This window comes from Euprymna scolopes, chromosome 26 (genome assembly GCF_053919585.1).
Source record: "Euprymna scolopes isolate OS-2025 chromosome 26, ASM5391958v1, whole genome shotgun sequence".
Classification (NCBI taxonomy): Eukaryota; Metazoa; Mollusca; class Cephalopoda; order Sepiida; family Sepiolidae; genus Euprymna; species Euprymna scolopes.
In genome coordinates this window covers 60,596,667-60,618,572 of record NC_136507.1, presented here as the reverse complement: position 1 = coordinate 60,618,572, position 21,906 = coordinate 60,596,667, and the positions used below count along the sequence as shown (strand labels likewise).

Sequence of the window (21,906 nt, the reverse complement as noted above, 5' to 3'; positions counted from 1 at the left end):
TCCTGAAATATTGTTAGAAACTGGACATAGCTGAGAAAGCTTCTCTTTGAATTCAGTCGTTAATTCACGTCCATGAAGAAAATGGTGTTCGCGACTGGCAGCCTTTGTATTCTCTACTTGGCTGGCAGTGCTATAAGCCAATGTTAAGATATACACGAGAGTAAACAGATTCTTATGCACAATCTCCTAATTAAGCATTAGATATCATCCTACAAAAAGTCCTAATATTATTTTGCAAATAAAACAAATTTCTCATTCAAAGTTGTCATCCGGGCAATGTCGGGTAATTCCTCTAGATTTCAATTTCTAAGATTTATAAATTGATGCGATTTTAAGAAGTAAACTTACAAGTAGACAGCAGCCAATATCTGTTTATTGAGCAGATCATATTGATTTAATATATTCTATCTATATGGGGCGATATTCTTAATAAAGGAAATCGAACATTTGGAAATTGTCTTAAAATTTTAAAATACTAGCTGTCCCGTTATGGTGTTGGCCAGGAACATTTATACTTCCATTTTTTTTTTGTTTTGCATGTATTTTTAAAAATTTATCATTTAAATGTTTTTGTTTATCATCTAAATGCTTTGATTTCAGACTAAAACAGCTATTAGTAAGTTTTTAATCAAATATCATTCCGCCAACTTAAAGGTTATCTATCGAACAATCAAATTTAATATATTAGGTTGGTGCAAAAACAATATCGTTTTCTCACATATGTTACTTTTATATATGATTTCTGAATTAATTAATTGATATATATATATATATATATATATATATATATATATATATATATATATATATATAGCCATGTTATATATCATTTTGAAGCGCGTTTTTCGCTCTATCGAATCGTGTTATTTGTTACCATTCTCAATGTGAATTGTTTTTGACTCCTAATGGGGGTAGTTATTTATTTGGTGTCCACCACACAAAAATGTGGCACAAGGCCGGAAGGTGGAAATAGGCAAGCTGCCCTAAAGGAGGGGCACTCTTGCCTCATCAAAAATTGCCTGGGCACCCCGTCGGCATTCCCTGGTAGGGGCGCCTTAGGCGACAAGCAATTAACTTGCCTCACCTGAAATCCCGGTGGCAAGGCCTGAGAGGGTGGACCTCCTAGGTAGTATACCCAAGCGATGTACTTCAGTCTGACAGGTGCTGAGCCGAATCTCGGCCCCTCACCTGTTGGGCTGAGTGTCAAGAATAGATCCTTGATGAGTACTCTACCCTGTCTTCCTGCAGCCGAAGTCGCTAGGAGACCTTCCTCATCAGAGGACTAATGGGGGTATGTGACGAATGGATTCGCCAATCATTTTTATAACCACTGGCTGTGCTAAACAACCAATGAAAACCTTTCAAAATTATTATAAAAATTGTCGAATTTTGGATTCAATCAGTTCGCCGTTAACTACGCCACGGACTGCATTTGATTCTTGGTCGCCATCTTGGTTACTGCCAATTACTGATCTGAACTACGCCGCCATCTTTGTTCAACATAATGTCTCAAAACTTATCACTCAATCTCTTCATTTATTTTTTGCAGGCTTTTCGAGAGCATGGACAAAATTCGAATTTGCACAATTTTCTTGTTCCAGTTCAAACTAGGCCGAAAAGCTGCCGAGACAGCTCGTGATATCAATGATGCGTTTGGTCCAAGAACTACTAACGAATATGTAGCACAACGGTTGTTCAAGAAATTTCACAATGGTGATAAGATGTTCAAGGATGAAGACGGTTGTGGCCGGCCGACTGTGGTTGATAACAAACATTTCAAAGCCTTAATTGAAGCTGATCCTCACAAAATCACTCAACAGTCGTCTACCATTTAAAGCAAATAGGGAAGTCAAAAAAGTTGGATAAATGTATGGCAAATGAATCGAACGATAATCAAAATAATTGTCGTTTTGAGGTGTCTTCTACGCTCCTTCTGCGTAAGCAAAACGACCCATTTCTCAAGCGGATTGTGACGTGTTATGAGAAGTAGATCCTCTACAACAGCCGGCGACATTCAGCACAATGGGTGAATGCCGGAGAAGCTTCACAGCACTTCCCGAAGCCAAAATTGCTCCAAATAAAAAAGGATATGGTGACTGTTTGGTGGTCTGCAGCTGATCACAGCTTCTTGAATCCTGGCGAAACGATTACGGCAAAGAAGTACTGCTGGCAAATTGACGAAATGCACCATAAGTTCCAACATATGTGCCTGAGATTGGTCAATATGAAGAGACCAATTCTCCTCCATAAAAAACGCTCTCCCGCATGTTGCTCAACTAACCCTGAAGAAGCCGAACGAATTGGGCTACGAGACTCTCCCTCATCCACCATATTCATCGGACCTATCGCCCACCGATTATCACATTTTCAAGTATCTCAATAACTTTCTGCGCAAAAAAATGCTTCAAAAGCGAGATGATGCCGAATCGGTCTACAATGACTTCATTGCTTCGAGAATTCCCGATTTCTAGACTAATAGGATAAATGAACTTTTTCGTTGGCAAAAATGTATCGATTCTAATGGTTCTTACTTTGATTAATAAAGTTTATTATGAAAAGAGTTATGATCTTTTGAAGTTGAGCATCAAAAAACATTATTTTTGCACCAACCTACTATATATATATATATATATATATAGTCATCCACATACAGTACTGTTTCGCTGTTTCACAGCTCATCAGTGCGGCTAGACAGGCAACTACCTCAAGCCAGGATTGAAACCCGACCGTTTATACGGCAGTCAAGGCTTCTAACCATTACGCTATTGGCGGCTGCTTGAACGAGTAGTGAGTTTAACGATGTTTTGATATCGTCCGAAATATATATATATATATATATATATATATATATATATATATATATATATATATATATATATATATATATATATATATATATATAAGGCTCTTTCAGTCTTTGAAAGACTATTGATACCCACGAATAGGTACCTGCACATGAAATTTTTGTGGCAGGAGGTGTGCAATCTACAACCACACCTGTCCTGAGTCGACATTGACATGGTTAAATACCAGTGGCGAGTGGAGTGTATGTCCAGGACGACAGGAAACAAATGCCGAGATATGATATGTATATATATTTGTAGTCATCGACATACAGTCCTGTTTCGTTGTATCATAACTCATCAGTGCCGCTAGACTTGCACCTCTCCCAAGCCGAGGATTGGACATAGAACCATTGTGTTGACAGTCAGCAGTTCTACCGATCGACTCACAGGAGCGACACACTTAAATAATCTCGCCAAATGTCTATTTAAACAAACATCCATCCACCACTTTTACAGTGCTCTAACTGCTTTGTGTATAAACAAAGAGCAAGCGTCGCATTTTTCAGCCAATTAAGTAGCGGATGAGATTACTTACGACAGTGCGTTACCCAAAGAGGGGGCTTAATATATATATATATATATATATATATATATATATATATATATATATATATATATATATATATATATTAGTGGCCCGACAAGGCCACAGGAGAGACAACCGAAGCAGCAAAACTGAAGCCAGCCTCCAGGATTATATATACAAATGTAGGCAAATTTGGGCATATTTTATTGGTTTGAAAATATAGGTTCTTTCTTTACTAATTATCATAAAATTTAACCGTAGAATTGTATTGTAATCTTTAAAAAGCCTGTAAATTCTCATGTAGTTTCGACCAATAGAACATAACATATTCAATTTGGCTATCAGTATATATATATATATATATATATATATATATATATATATATATATATATATATATATATATATATATACCACCTTTTGGGGGTATTTTATAAGTTCCAAATCTCAGCGACTATTGATCAGAATTTAACAAATAGAGGCTCGTTGGAAGGGTAATGATTTTAATTTTGTAGTGGGCTATGTGACATTTGCCGTTAAGGTCGCACATTAAGATCATCCATTATCCATCCATTTTTTGCACTTTTTTTACAACCATAAAATGTTTCAATGATAGTCATTTGTTTTCCTAGTTTGGCATATGAATTAAAAAAATATCTGATATTTTCCCCAAACCTCTGGCCTTGATGGAGGGGAGACTAAAACTTGCTGCTATGGTGTCAAATGATCTGAAATAACAGCAAGGGGAGACTTGTTTCCAAATATTTCTCATATGTTATATCCCCCCTCTTTGGTTTTCATATATGAAGTAAATTTCACAGTGTATGAGGATTATTTGATACTGGAGATATTCATAATCGTACTGTATTTCCAAAAGAGAGGAGAATATTACATATTAGAAATATTTAGAATCAAGTCTCCCCTTTGCTGTTATTTCAGATCATTTGAAACCATAGCAGTAAGTTTTAGTCTCTCCTCCATAAAGGCCAGAGGTTTGGGGAATTACATATATATATATATATATATATATATATAGCAAAAATGGTAATTAGCAAAAACCTGGAGAATGTGCTCAATACTATTGCAGAGCAAATATATTTTTTATTTTTTATTACCGTTTTATCTGCTTAGTTACACGTGTTTCGATTACCTAATCGTATCAACGATCCGATAATTTCATCAGGCTTTACTTTCTGTAAATTTTGATGAAGTTATTGGATCGTTGATACGATTTGGTAATCAAGACATATGTAACTAAGCAGATAATACGGTAATATATATATATATATATATATATATATATATATATATATATATATATATATATATATATATATATACTCACCTGTCTTGATTGGAAGATAGAAGATTGCCCAAAGTCGTATTTTATTATGACAAATTGTGCCAAAGCACACAGGACAGAAACGTTCCACAAAAGCGCTACATGGATCAGCTGAGGCAACAGCTGCTCGCGTTTGACATCCTAGAGAAGGACTGGGAAGGCAGGGCCAAAGACAAGGACAGTTGGAGGGTTTTGTCAAAATGGGGCACTGTGACTTTCAAGATCAATAGAAGACTGCAGAGGACAAACGTAGGAAGAAAGTGTCATATGCCCAGGGTCCCTCTTCCTGTTACATGGAAGGCTTGTCCCCTTATCATGTAAGTAAGAAGATAAGTGAAAATGATGTTAGGATAAGGTTAGAATCGCCTTGTAGGCAAGTGTTAAAGATAATAATGGAAAATGAAATATTAGAAATTAAGTCCATTGTTAATTCTATTAGAAATAGTTAAATATTGTTTATGTCGGAAAAAGAGTCGATTGTCCACTCTTTTAGAAATCTGAATATTAAATATGTCAGTTAAAAGAATGGGCAATGCAAATTAAAAAATATATTGTTTAAAAATAGGTTTGATATTAGAATTGAAGATTCTTTTCTTTGCCAAACATATGTAAAGCCACGTGAAAATTAGTCACGTTTTAAAACACTTCTGACGTCATAAACAAAGGAGATTTCTCAATATAGGAATCTAAGGATTCAAAGTTAGAAGTCAGTTGTCAGTTGATGTTTTCGAGTCAGTTGGAGAAGAGAGCCCCTTAGAAGCGAAGGGAGGAAAAATAGACCATGTAAATCAAAGTTTGAATTCCTGACGTCACCGATCGGTCGATTGAATAAAGAACCAAATATGTTTATAACTGATTGTCTCGTCATTCCTTACAACAAAAAGGTAAATGTGTTTTATCATCATTAATAACGAACTTTGTGTAAACCCTTCCAAGTATTATGTGTCCCCATCCTCCATCATAAGTGAAATGTGTCCTCCCCTCCTCTGTGTTAAGAACTTGCATCATATATCTCACAGTCCGTATTAATATGAAACCTCCAAGAATTGTCACAGTCGACGTCATGATGTAATATATATAAAATGTCTCCTTCATTATCGTCGTCATCTGTTCTGGGTCCCTGTATTACATGAACCTGTTATATATGTCTCCAATATGAGTCCCCTGCTACACAACATTCCTAGGGATTCCCATGCCCTGGGTATCGCAGACTGAGCATGTTGAGGGTCGGTCTACACACTCACCAGACGGCATGCCGCTAAGGAACCTTCCCATTGATCTTCAGATCCTCGGAACCAGCCATATATATATATATATATATATATATATATATATATATATATATATATATATAATTATAAGACTCAAATGACCTTGTAACGAGTGATGTAACCCACTTTCCAGTTTACGACATCCGGTTGTGCATGCGCGCATAAACATTAACCCATAACAACATAAAAAAATAAACACAAATCGCTTCTTTTGCAGATTTTGACCTGCGCACTGAAATATTAACGTTATAATTACGAAATTATTATTTAACATGGGAAGAGTGGGGGGGTATTTTGCAACTATTCTTTATGACAACTATACTGTCGCTATTTTCTTACAACTAAACAACTTTATCCTGTTGACAAACATAAGAACAATTGTAGTAAAGCCAAGACTACTACTACTACTACTACTACTACTACTACTCTCTATCTGTCCTTTTCCTTCCTTCCTTCCTTCCTTCTTTTTTTATTTTTTGTTTACATTTCTTGATACAAAATAGTTGTGTGACAACAGTGAATTTGTTGATACATTTACTAATCTGTTTCAATATTAGTTTTATTTTATTTATTTAGGTTTTATTTTTTGTTTCAGGTTTTATTAATTATTTATTTTAGATTTTAAATTTCTATAACTTGGTTGAAGGATTCCAATATGCGTTTTTCATTCTTATATTCTCATGGGTATGTTCATGTGCGTTTTTGCTGCTAAATGACTTTCGTCAGCGTTCGATTCGTAGGAAAATCATGTTTAATTTTCGATTTTTGGGCGATTATTCAGAAAACTAGGTAACTTTACACGAATAGGGAGGATTTTTTTTTTTCATGTTTGAGTGATCCGTCTGTGATTTTTCATTTTAATATATTTTCATAGAAATATTTCTGTTATGTCAAAAAAAAAATTTTCTTTACGTCACAAGTGTCACGCTCATACATGAATTCCATAGCTAATATAGCATACTGACCCTACGGGTAACGGGTAGTCTAGTATATATACATATGTTAAGTTATATATATGTAAATGCTCTCAATTTTCATTTGAAAACATCTTTATTCATACAATTGTTTTTGCCCATTTCGAAACACACTTTTTTTCTTGATGAATAATAAATTCGAAATATGTTTTCAAAAGTCCCCAATCAAATTAAACCCATAAGAATTGGAAACCCCTAAACTGTTTTTTTTTCGTTCATTTCCCTTATTTATCTTTTCCAAAGCAAACCAATAGAAACATACCTGGCAAATCTCAAAAAAAAAAAAAATTAAATTAAAAATTAATTTAAATAATTTCAAGGCATTCGAAAAAAAAAAACGGCGTTATTTTCTATCATAATTATTTTTTTTTCCTTAAAAGAATATATATAAAACAAATGAAATAAAGAAAAAAAAGATTTTCACGGCCATTTCTTTAAAAAAAAAATTTCTTTACTCATCGCACTGGAATTTTCACTTTGTTTCATACTAGCGGGGGTACCCGGCGTTGCCTGTGTATGGAGAATTAGGGAGTGGGTAAATTGATAGTAGTGGTAGTAGCGAGGGGATCAAAACAACAGTAAGCAGACCGGGTGGAGAGATGGGTAAAAAAAATGGTAGTAGCGAGGGGGGGCGTACCCAGATGTGTGTAGGTGGTGTAGTAAAGAACCCCGGGTGGAGAGGGATGCTAAAAATAAAAATGGTAGTAGAGGGGGGGATCAAAATTACAGTCGGCAACCCATGTGAAAAGAGGTGTTAAAAAATGGTAGTAGCGGGGGGGAGGAAATCAAAACAACAGTAGGCAGCCAGGGTAGAGAGAGGTGTTGGAAATAAAGAAAGGGGTAGTAGGCAGGCAGGCAGGCTCGAACCCATGACGCAAAGACAGAAAAGAAAGTGAAAAAAAATCTGACGTCTTACCCATGCTCCATGACGCGATCGGAAGTCAAAAGCGTTCAAATTAAGCAAAGTCAGTCCAACCGATACGATGATTTGCAAAAATGGTTCGCAAAAAATCGACAAAAACTGTCCAGCTTAGTGTGAAGGAATTAATGTTTTGGGGCAATTGTTTTTATATTTGTAGTCCGAAGGATCGAGGTTTAAAACAATACCGGTTTCGTCAGGATCCGTCGCCTCTGTTGGAAAAAGTTTTTACGAGACATACAAACACACATACTCACATTTTGCCTTTTACATATATATATAGACTAGCCTGGGTGCCAGGCGTTGCCCGGGTGTTTGGAGGTGTATGTGTTGAGCAAAAAACAAAACAAAAAAAAAGTGGTAGTAGGAAGGCAGGCTTAAACCCGTATGGCGAAGGAGGAAAAGAACGTGAAAAAAAAACGTGACGTCTTTGCCGTTGCGTCCATCGCCAAACCTAAAATGACGAAGGTTTAAAGTAAGGCTAGCCAATCAAAAAAAAAAGGGAATAACCTTCGAAAATATCGGCGAAAAAACGACCCCCTCCTTGTAGAAAAGTCCCCGATTGAGGGTGAAGGAATCCATGTTTTTAGCCAATTTTTCGATATTTGTCGTCCGAAGAGTCGTTCTTTAAAACGATACCGATCTCGTGAAAATCTGTCCCTCTGTCGAAAGTTATAGGTATACATACATACATACATACATACATTTAAACAGACAGGTGAGACTTATATTATATATACAATTACTCAGAGCGCCAGCCATTTCAAGACAAAAACGATGCCATGAAATTAATTAATATGGAGATATATTAATATTATATAAAAATGAAAGATAGAGGAGAGATACACAAAGCAATAGAACGTGCGATTTTCTTGGGAAGCAAACATAAACAAAGATAAAAAGAGTCCAGTAAAGGTGACCAATTATAGATTCCTTTTATTTGTGTTTGAAACCGACGGCACCGATCTTTTTCTGATCTTCTGTAATATACGTAACATATATGCGTGTGTGTTTAATTGATATAAAAAACGGTTATAATTCATGTTTGTTTTTTGTTTTTGTCTTTTTTTTTTTTTTTTTTTTTTTTCTAATTCACCCTTTCGATTTAGCGGGTCGATTATCAAATGTTCTGCATGCGTATAAGCAGGAACTCGCTATATCTGTAAACGTTTTCGATCCTCATGAGTCTTCGTCAGGCACGTGATGAGTTACAAAATGAAAAGTGATGAATTTATTGAGAAAGTCGGTTAAAACTGCTTTAAAAGTATATTTAGTGTACCTCCTCCCCCACTTCGTATCGAGTTTGATCGATGATGGGTTTGTTTGCTTGAATGAGTAACGTTTCAATGATGGGGAGGCGCGGATTGCAATTTAAGATATCAAGGATGACAGTTTTTATTTATGTTTCTAAAATATTTTTGTGGCGTATGTGCTACTAGATGCTGGTAAATGAAGCTGTGAGGCGAGGACAGGTGACACACAAACACACACACGCACACACACACACACACACACACACACACACACACACACACACACATATATATATATAAGGACGGAGATGTAAAATAGAAATTTACAGAAAGTTTTTATTATTCAGCAGAATACCCCAAAGCTGGTAGTTAGGTGCTCCTTTATCCGCGGAGTTTCAAAGAATGCAAATTTTTCTCGCCAGAGGAAAAAACTGTTAGCGAAATAATTCAATAGTCACGCAAAAAAAACTTTAACATTTCTATGCATTTTCTGGTTACTGCATAGGATGAAACTAAAAGTTTATGATTTTTAGTTACAAAACTTAAAAAAAAAAAAAAAAAAACATTAGAATATAAATATGGAAAACAGTTTATGCGGACAGTTCATTCAGATTTCAACATTAAAATATAAATAACCAACCGTAATTAAAGAAGTCCAGTGTAATGTATATATATAATTTTAGTAATTTATAGAAGGCAATATAATGGAGATGTATAACGGTCAACGCAAACTGAAGCAAACCTCTACTATCATATAAAAAGGAACTTTGTGTGTGTGTGTGTGTGTGTGTGTGTGTGTGTGTGTGTGTGTGTGTGTGCGTGCACGCGCGTGTGTGTGTGTGTAAGAGAGTTTGTTCCCTATGGATTCCGAAACAGCTGGGTTGATTTTTATTAAATTTCACACAAAAGTACTTTATGTATCTGGCAGTGTTCTTGAATTGATTTTATATCAGAATGCTTTTGATAAATATCGATAATCGATAATCAAAAAAAAATACGATGAAAAATGGAACAGCTTATCATCACAAGTGCTTTTGGGAAGTTTTATTACCACACAAACAGAAAGGCCCGAATTATAAAATCAACTGTAGGTCCTTTGATATGACAGGGACGCGCTCGAAATTCAAATGCACATGATACTTGACTTTTTCATGTTAAACTTAAATTCAAGTCATTATCACAGCACAAGCAGAGAAGCCAGGCATATAAAATCAACAGTAGATTCTATGATATGACAGGGGCGCATTCAAAATGAATGGTTTTATTTAGAGCACAATTGACCCATGATATTTGATTTTTGCATTTTCAATTTTAATTCAAGCCATTATTTATATATAAAAAATATTATAAAATCAACAGTCTCTACAGTGCAATGTAAACTGCAATGTATTGTGGACTAAGTTACTGTGGGAGGGCATGTGAAGCTTCCTCTCGGTGCACTGCGACGGGTTCCCAATTAGAAAGATAATCAATCGATTTGGTTGAAGAACGCTCGATTTCACGGTTGGTTGGTTGGTTGTTTTTGTTTTACGGCATATCAACCCTTTTCAGGTTATTTAATGCCGAATCCAAATATTCGGAAGAAATTTTTTTTTAATAGGATATATTTGTTTTCAAGCCGGTTTCTATTTAACCCATAGTTGGGACCCTAACAGGTACTACCACTCCGGGTCAGAGTGGACCTGGGAGCAATGGTAATTAAAGGGTGGCTCCACACTCCCCAAAGCCCGCAAGCTGGGGCCTCACCACTGGATATAGTTTAAGGTCATATCCAGGACCGCGATTTCACGGATTTCGGTGACAATAAAAAATGTTAGTGTTAAACATTCGTTGATCATCATTCAATCCTGAGTAACGTCGTGTTTCTTGGCTAGGTAAGTCATAAAACAGTGGAACGAGCTACATAGATTCACCTTTCATTAATGCGATATAAACGCGCCTTTTTACTTTTAACATCGTTAAGATCGTATTGTGTTTTTACTTGTGTCGTTATGAAAGTTTCGTATCGTATGATATTTCGGGAAATTTTCTCTTCAGTTACGTGTTTTATTTTAATTCAAACGTACACATGGGCGCTATTTTGTTCTGTTATATATACGAATGGCGTTCCAAATGTAAGGCCTTCTATTTTTTTATTCTACCCGAATGCGTAAGAAAGGATTGCAAATTGCATTGTTATAACAACCGCACTTACGCATTCATGATCTGAAAGTTTCATCTCTCGGTTGCAGATATTTAACGGAAAAAAAAAATATTCGGAGATTGGAGAAGATAAAGAAAATAGTGAAACAGAAACATTCCGTTGCTTTTTAATAATACTTGTCTCAATTAAAATATGCTGCTTAAATATATCCAATTTGAACTGTACGACGCAACCGCTCAAAATGAAACCAACACTTGGAATTTCAGAGTCAACGTCAAATTGCCATTGCCCATGAAACTATCAACAACTATAAATCTGAAGTCATCGATCTAGAAAATCAACTAAAAAATATGATTACCGCTGATCAATTTACGTGTATCCAACACAATCTCTTGGAAATTCTTAATCAATTTGAACTCACACATAGAGCAACTTTACAAAAGAAACTGAACGCCCTGTACCAATGCAATTTATTACTCCTTCAACAAACGCAAAGTTATATCAATCTTTCCAACCAAGAACTAATGGAGCATCAAAAAGAATTTCTCGCACTCGGACCCAATTTTCATTTGTTTAGCACTTACAACCACCAAAATAAAAAAGGCCGAAATAGAACTCTTATATGGAAATCTTGTTAATTTAGAAAACTAAGAGAAAATCACTACACATCCAGGAATAAAAGATATACTTAAGGCTGAGGCTATGAAGAATATATTCCAAAAATCTAATACTATTTTAACCGATAACTTCAAAAATGCTGCCATGAAACTAAGAAACAAACGAAATTTAATTGTTAAAAAAAGGGGATAAAACCAACATGTATGTATTACAAAAATAAAACTGAATATTTTTGCAAACTTCAATCCATCTTAGACGATCCTAGAAAATTTAAGAAAGTTAAAAAAAAAAAAAAGCTCTGTTAATGATCTAAAAACTCAAGTACTTATCACAGCGAATGATGCTGCAATAGACAATCTAAAATTCCCCCTAATAATTGAAGATTATAAACCCAGATATTTATATGGCAACATAAAATCCCATAAACCTAATTTCCCACTTCGTTCCATAATTTCACAGGTGACAATACGTAGATATTTATGCTGACGACACTACAGTCTATGGTAGCACATCAAAGACTGTTAACGACTAAGTTCTCTCTGATTCTCCCTCCTCTGATCTTGAGCATGTGGTACAATGGGGAAAGAGGTGGCTGGTTACTTTTAATGCATCTAAAACCAAGCTTCTATCTCTGCACCATCTATGCTCTGATGCTAATCTGGCGTCGGTTGAAATGAATGGGTCTTGTCTTGGGGAGGCTTCATTTTTTGACAAGCTTTTGGGCTTGACCTTTACTCCTGACCTGAAATGGAACACGTATATCAAATTCATTGTCAAGGTCGTTGGAAAAATAGTGGGATCCTTCTACCACTCCAGTAGATATCTCACTCCCGATGCAATTTTCTACCTATATAAAAGCCAGGTACGGCCAACAATGGAGCATATCTGGGCAGGAGATGCTAGAAGCAGCTTATCCTGCCTTGACTGAGTTCAAAATAGACTTCGTAGCTTAGTAGGGGATGCCCTTTTCTCTTCCCTGCAACTTCTTTCCCACAGAAGAGACGTTGCAAGCCTATCTCTGCTTTATCGTTATTTTCATGGCAAATGATCAGCTGAGCTTCAATCTGTTCCCCCCCCCGCGCCAAACTTTCACGAAAAACACTCGTCTAGCCAAAACCACTATCAATAATTACCCACACTCTTTATCTGTGCCTAAACCTAAATGTAGATTCCATGAACAAAGCTTTCTTTTTTCTTAGAACTGCACGCCTGTGGAACTCTCTTCCGACTACCTGCTTTCCAGTTGACTACAATCTGATTGTCTTCAAGTCCAACGTAAACAAGTTCTTGGTGAACTGTCTCTCTAAGTAATCCAAATTAAAAAATTTTTCCAGTGTTATGTTTATTACGCTATAATCACATTGACTAATGTATACTCATTAACTCTTATCCTCGAGTGGCCTCCGGGCCTTGAAAAGTGGTGATTCCCGTGTAAAAAAAAGAAAAAAAAACAATATATAACTTAACAAAAAAATCAATGAAGTCATCACACCGTATTTACCTTGCCGATACAGCGTAAAATCCACAGAACTTATGCAGATTCTTCAAGCCACTAAAATCAACAATAAAATCACTGCTTCTCTAGATCTCGAAAATCTTGTTACAAATGTACAAGTAAATGAAACAGCTGACATTATCATTGACAACATATATAACAATCCAACCCTTTCTCCACTTAAAATGAGTTCAACAAGTCTAAAGAAGCACAACTAAGGTTCCATTTTATGATCATCTGGGAAATATACATACCCAGGTGGATAGCGTCCTGGATATGACCTTAAACTATATCCAGTGGTGAGCCCCAGCTTGAGGGCTTTGGGGAGTGTGGAGCCACCCTTTAATTGGCATTGCTCCCAGTTTCACTCTGACCCGGAGTGGTAGTACCTGTTAGGGTCCCAACTGTGGGTTAAATAAAAACCCACTTGAAAACAACAAATATATTCTATTAAAAAAATTTTTCTTCAAAATCTTTGGATTCGGCATTAAATAACTCGAAAAGGGTTGATATGCCGTAAAACAAAAACAACCAACCAACCAACAGGTGGATAGCGTAGCTATGGGTTCCGTACTGGGACCAACATTTAGTAACTTGTATATGGCTAATCTGGAAAACAAAGTATTTAATTCAATAGAGAAGCCTTCTTTGTTCGGTATGTGGACGACATATTGATTCTTGCTGATAACATAGAGAAAATAGAATTTCAGAGTAATCCCATCCTTGACTTCACATACGAACTAAGTGCTGATAATAAAATCTCGTTTTTAGACGTTCTCATTGACTCTGGTAACGATGAATGTATCACCTCCGTTTTTAAAAAAACCTACATCCGTTAATTCCTGCATTTTAAAATTTAAAAGTGAATATCCGTTCTGTTATAAAACCACTATAATAAAGAATCTTATACATCGTGCGAAGTTTATTTCTTCAAGGAAAAAAAATATTCTTTAACGAATTAAAAACTATAAAAAGTATTAGTCAATAACCAATTCCCAAACTCTCTTGTGGATAAACAAATAAAACTAGCTATCAGTAATTTAAATAACACTAATAAAATCCAACAAGAAAATTCTCAACCTGTTCATTTATATATTACTGTAACCAGCTACACAAGAACTCCAAAACTGATGAAAGTATTCTAAAAAAATATAATCCATCGATACGTGGTTCCTAACGATAACAAAAAAAATAAAATTCATTATCTATTTAAAAAAAAAAAAAAACTATAGATGACTAACCTCGTAACCAAAAACAATATTTCGCAGAAAAATATCTTGTTAGAAAAAAAATGTAGTTTACCAATTTAACTAGCCATTAGGAGAGTGTATCTTTATTACTACTGATTACATAGGTTGTACTACAAACACGTTATCGCGAAGACTACCTCTCTACCTCTCCGACTCTAGTTCAATATCGTAGCATTTGGGAAAACATGGCTGCCATCATTCTGAATTCTGAAAAATTATAGTAGAGAATACTAAGGTCTTGCAAAGCGAAAATAATATTAATAGATTAAAAATAATATTAATAGATAAAAAATAATATTAATAGATTAAAAATGATATTAATAGATTAAAAATAATATTGATAGATTAAAAATAATATTAATAGATTAAAAATAATATTAATAGATTAAAAATAATATTGATAGATTAAAAATAATATTAATAGATTAAAAATAATATTAATAGATTAAAAATAATATTGATAGATTAAAAATAATATTGATAGATTAAAAATAATATTAATAGATTAAAAATAATATTAATAGATTAAAAATAATATTAATGGATTAAAAATAATATTAATAGATTAAAAATAATATTAATGGATTAAAAATAATATTAATAGATTAAAAATAATATTAATAGATTAAAAATAATATTAATGGATTAAAAATAATATTAATGGATTAAAAATAATATTAATAGATTAAAAATAATATTAATGGATTAAAACTAATATTAATAGATTAAAAATAATATTAATAGATTAAAAATAATATTAATAGATTAAAAATAATATTAATAGATTAAAAATAATATTAATGGATTAAAAATAATATTAATAGATTAAAAATAATATTAATAGATTAAAAATAATATTAATAGATTAAAAATAATATTAATAGATTAAAAATAATATTAATAGATTAAAAATAATAGTAATGGATTCAAAATACTTGAAGATTATATATTAAGACAAAAAAAGCCAGGGATAAATAGTGTTAATTACGAGTACAGTCGAAATATTTGTAAATGCCTAGGGTAGTAGATTTTAAAATTAAAATTTTAAATATGTATATATGTATATATAAAGAAAATAAAAATAAAAATAAAAGATTGTCCCCCCACCTACCACGTAATAAGCCACCACGTGACCGTGACAAAAATATGCCTGCATATATGATTAAAACCATAATTTTTATAAAACAATACGCCTGAGGATGGTGGAAGTATTCCTATCGAAAGCGCTCGCTAAAGAAACTTATGGATCCAACCTAAATAATTTTGAGAAAAACGCAAAAAAAAATATTCGGAGATTGGAGAAGATAGATGAAAAAAAAAATAGTGAAAAAGAAAAATTCCGTGCTTTTTAATAACACTTATATAAGTGTTATTATATAAGTGTTATTAATATATATATATATATATATATATATATATATATATATATATATATATATATATATATATATATATATATATACTTGCACTTTTTTGTAGAAAAAGAAATCCCATACAGTGCTCTATTATTAGGGAAAAACCTTTCTCGAAATAAGAGCAATATATTTTTTTTTTTGTATAATATATACAGGAATTTACATTTATATCGGTAGTCGGTACCGACGGTTTCAAGCCCGGTAGTTGAGGACTGCTCTTAATGTCCGCCTCAGGCTCTCTTCAGCCGACTCTCATCAAAAAAAAAAATATATATATATGTGTGTGTGTGTGTGTGTGTGTGTGTGTGTGTGTGTGTGTGTGTGTGTGTGTGTGCATAAATGTATATATATATATATATATATATATATATATATATATATATATATATATATATATATATATATATATATATATATATATATATATATAAAGAGAGAGAAGGAGATGAGTTGAATGGGAGAAAGCGGATAGACAAACGATGCAATCAAATTAATTAACACAGAGGTATATTTTCTTAAAAATTAGTGAAGATTTTATTTTCAAATTTATATGAAACCTGAAATAGACATGGAAGAAAAAGAGAGTGAAGGAAAGAGAAGATAAAAGATAGGCATGCAAGATAGAGTGCGTGATTTCATATATATATATATATATATATATATATATATATATATATATATATATATATATATATATATATATATTAAATGTATATTATAATTGAAAATTTTTTTAAATATAGATAATTTTACTTACACAGTAAAATGGTAGATAAAACATTTCCATCCGGTCGGCCGCTCCAAAAAGTTGTATACTTTCCCCTGAATTGAAGATTTCATATTATTCTTCGTTTTATTTGAGAATTTGTTACTTGATCGCAGACGGTTAAACGGGCTGCGTTTGCAGTTCATGCATACCTGCCAGCCGCAGTGTGTCCTCTCGCCTTCAGTCTCTGATCCATTCTGGTCCTGATCCGTGTCTTGAGAGTTTTGCCTGAACGTGGAACTTTGGTTACACTCTGATTCTCTCGGGCACGGAGAAAGGACACTGACGGGGTAGCGTGGTCTCCGATCACAGAGTATTATGCCAGGCTCCTTTTGCATGATTGATGCCTAAAATCTTACAGTCTTCACCTAGGAATGACCAAAATGATAAAAAGTGGGGACCAGGCAGGTGTGTACCGTTTAGCGTACGAATTTCCCAAGGAGGGGAAAAATTGAATGAATAACAGCTAATTAAATTTAATTTACTCGGATTTTTGATAGGCATGTTAGGTGTCAGGATAGATAGTTGGATTAGTATTATAATTATAGCTTCGTCTTCAAATAGGCACTGTTATAATTATATTTTGTTATTGGGGTAGGCACTAGGATAATTATAATTTTGTATTGGGGTAGCCAGTTGTATTATAATAGTTAGGTGTCAGGATAGGCAAGAGTATAATTATAGTTTGGTGTTAGGATGCACATTAGCACAGTTATAGTTTGATATCAGGCACTAGTTTAATAATAGTTTGATATTAAGATAGGTAGTACTATAATTACAGTTTTACAGGCAATAGTATGATAATAAATTGGTGTAAGGTAGGTAGTAATATAATTATAGTTTGGTATCAGAATAGACAGTAGTATAATTATGCTTTGCCATTAGAAGAAACAATAATATAATTATAGTTTCGTGTTAGTATAAAGAGTAGTATAATAATAGTTTAGTATTAGGGTAGACAGTAATATAATTATAGTTTAATGTTAGAATAGGTAGTATTATAATTATAGTTTAGTGTTAAAAGAGACAGTAGTATAATTATAGTTTGGTGTTAGGATAGACAGTAAGAAAGTTATATTTTCTTATTAGTTTATTGTTTAAATAGGCTCAAAATTTGTTAATTAAATATTAAAACCAATCACCCAAACAAGATAACATTGAACTATTATTTGGTTAATTAGTTCCTTCTTTTGTTACACTTTACGGGTGATGATTCTTAGGGTTCTTAGTGCTGATTCTTGCATTATTCTTGGCGAACGAATATAGTAAAACAACACTGTCACCCGTGCAACTTCAAACTGGACACACCTTTTATTTTTTTTTCGTTAAAGCTTCCAATAATTTTTCAAGAATGTTATATATTTTTTCAAGAATGTTATATTTGTTTAAGTGAGAGACGAATAAAATGCGAGTGTAAATGGTTGAGTTGAGTCTATGAAAATGTGGCGAGACCAAATCATTTGGAGGTAAAAATGATCGTCTTTCGCTGAGAAAACATCACAGCTTCAACAGCAATGCGAACAGAACATAGTTACGAAGTGATGTGACTCTTTGTTTTCCTATGGATCATATACTTCAATCTCACAAAATACAAATTAAATATAATTTAGTTCTGGGATTGCGTTATGTTTGGAAACTAATTTATGTTTGTATTGTTCTATTTAGCCGGAATTGATAACCAGAGACAGCTATCTGCGTATTTCTCTCGGCCTCTTTCACCCTATATGTCGATTCGGTCACCCTCTGATGTTTCCGTAATGCCTATGTGAGTGTGTAGAGAAAGAGTGACTATCTTATTTCAGCGTTGCCATCTAATTGACATGGTGTTCGTAAACACCACGCTCATGCATTTAATAGCAAAATATTAAGATACGTCACTTCTATATCAATAAAAATAAGACCTGTTTTAGTTATGTCTTTAACAGTTTATGATTTTTTTGTTTAGTTTGTTTCTAGAGTGTGTCTTGTTAAAAATTTAGTAATGGTTGAATCAAGCTAATATCATTGACTTTTATTGATTTTTGTTGTTGTTGTTGTTGTTGTTGTTGTTGTTGTTGTTGTTGTTGTTGTTGTTGTTGTTGTTGTTGTTGTTGTTGTTTCAACCATAAGGTCTTGAAAATGTCAGAAGTCATTTGAAGATGTAACTACTGTGAATTCTATAATTATGACAAACATTCGTCATATGCGTATAGATGAAAATATTATAAAAATATAGATCGTTATTTATTATTATTATTATTATTATTATTATAAGTGAAAAAATAAATTATTTATAGAACTAATAAAAAGAATGGAAATAAGTAAATTATATATTTATATAATAAAATAATAATAAAAATAATATATGCTATAAAATGTAATATATATATATATATATATATATATATATATATATATATATATATATATATATATATATATATATATACTTAAAATATGAAGAAAGCTCACAGAAAGTTAAAACAGATGACCAATTCAATTTATATAAAAATTATGCATTCATTTGGCTTGAGCACATTAGAAAGTGATATACAAACCGTCATTTGCGTATGAGCGATGCTCTTTGTGTAAACAGATTGAGCCTAGGCGTTTGGACAATGTCAAATTTCACTGGCCGATCAAACAGCAGCCGAATAGCGTTACGGTTAGAAGCTCCGACTGTCGTTCGGACGGTCGAGCTTCAATCCTGGCTTGAAGTAGTTGTTAATAGCCTAGCCACCCTGATGAGCTTCGAAACACAACTGTATGTGGTTGACTATATATATATATATATATATATGTGTGTGTGTGTGTGTGTGTGTGTGTGTGTGTGTGTGTGTGTGTGTGTTTATTTCTGTTATAATTAATTCAATTCAATTTAAATTAAGAAGGCTATATTTTTTGTTTCGACTTTTAGAGTAAAGAAGCTCATTAAATAAAAGTTCGTTTGTAATAATGACTGTTACATGCTTTTTCTATGCTGATAGAAACAATGTATGTGTTCTGTATTTTGAATATCTTTTATAATAATAACTTCGTTTGCTTGGAATGAACGCAAAGAGTAAAAGAGGGCTGACAACTTCTTTCCTCTAATCCAACTTTGATAAACTTTGTTTTGAAACATATGCAAAGATTCTTACGTGGACATATGCTTCTGAAACCTGATTTGACTGTATTTTATTGATCAATAAACTCTAATATATATATATATATATATATATATATATATATATATATATATATATATATATAGAGAGAGAGAGAGAGAGAGAGAGAGAGAGAGAGAGAAAGAAAGAAAGAAAGAAAGAGATAGAGACACACACTCACAGAAAGAGAAAGAGAGAGAGAGAGACAGAGATAGACAGACAGACAAAGAGTGAGCGAGCGAGAGTAAGAGAGAGAGACAGACAGACAGACAGACAGAGAGGAGGAGGAGGGGGTAGACTTATTTGAAACTGGTAAGGCTACTTGGTGTTGCCTAACATTTAAAATCTTGAAATGGTGTCGGCGTTTTATTTGGTTTGTTTCCTCGCTCATATAAATGTACTTATCTGATTCTTTTTAATGGCGATGCTAAATAAATATATAGGCCCTATTTATTTTAAATTTGGATATAAAAACATTGGAAAATTATAATAGACATTTGTTGAATACACTAAAAATATAATGAATGTAATTTACAATAAGCACTAAAAATGTAGGTAAACTTTATAAAATATACTACAAGTATTAATAAGCCCTATACTACTCATACAAAGTAACATAATAATAATAATGATAATAATAATAATAATAATAATAATAATAATAATAATAATAATAATAATAATAATAATAAGTACTTTTTATTGAAATAGATAATGAGATATACTACAAATAATACTAAATGGTATTAATTATCAATAGTTAATTCATATAAAATACCTTATGAAATATTTTTTAAATATTTACTTTTTTTAAATATATGCTGTAAAATGTTAAATTAATATTGATGGTCAACTTGCATAAAAAATTTTCTATAAAAGTCGATAGTAGATTTTAATCGAATTATAATATCCGGGAAAAAATAGATGTTTATATTAAATATTTTATGAATATATTCTTTAAATTTACCAACATCCACACGGGGAGTAAGGGTTAATGAGATGGACAGCTTATAAGTTGAATGATTAAGAAGATAAAGTGATTTGCTTAAGATGAAGTTAACAAAATTCGATTATTCATAGTTGATAACAAGAATGGAAAATGTTGGCTGCCATAGAGTATACTTGAAAGTTACCAAATGGAAATGAAAGACTAAATAAATAATATTAGTCCATTCAATCAAATATACTAGGAATATTAATTTTAATACTAATAATACTAAGTAAGAAACTGAAATGAAATAGTCAATTATTTTTTTTAAATATTCTATAAAATATAAGTTACATATACTATAAAGGTATGGTAACAGATATCTGTTAAGTAAGATTAAATGCTAAACGTGTATTAACTATAAATGAAGTATGCTGTAATGGTACTATATTTAATAGAAATAGTTATTTTTCAGAGACGCACTTCGGAACAAATGATGACTTATAGAATGAAATTAACCCTGAACTACTATAAAATACTTTTTAGAACTAACTTCTATCAAAATATATATAACAATGTATATAATAATATATTATCCATAAAAATTTATTATAATAAACACGCTCAATTGTGAGATTTTTCTCTTACGCGATAAAAATATTTAGTAGCAATAGATGACTTTTATCAAAAGAATTGAGTTAATAAAATATACTAAAAAGATGCTCAATGTTATTATTTATAAACAGTTGGCTCATAATGAAATATTTTTAGGAATACATTTAAATAAAGTAATTGATTTTGAAAAAACATATACAATAAAAGTATAAATATTTACTATAATTAATAAATATTTCTTAGTATTTATTAATTATAGTTTTATAAAATATGAAGATACTAAAATAGACTAGTTCATTTTAAAAAAAAAACATATACAATGAAGTTATATAACTAATAACTATAGGTATTGTTTGGAATTTTCAGTCTACTATTCTCATCTTGAGTGTTTAGTTTAGTATTTATTAATTATACTAGCTA

At 32.4% G+C, this 21,906-nt stretch overlaps 1 protein-coding gene across 2 annotated transcripts in view; it reads right to left on the bottom strand.

Moving 5' to 3' along the window:
* LOC145248106 (potassium voltage-gated channel subfamily KQT member 1-like) overlaps positions 1–17,308 on the bottom strand; it is a 760,452-nt gene extending 743,144 nt beyond the window's left edge. For both annotated transcript variants that reach the window (XM_080109897.1, XM_080109898.1), the window contains exon 1: positions 16,810–17,308. In XM_080109897.1, the coding sequence (XP_079966023.1) occupies positions 16,810–17,156 (347 nt within the window). In that variant the 5' untranslated portion in view covers positions 17,157–17,308. The remainder of the gene's footprint in view (positions 1–16,809) is intronic.
* Positions 17,309–21,906: the final 4,598 nt, after the last annotated feature.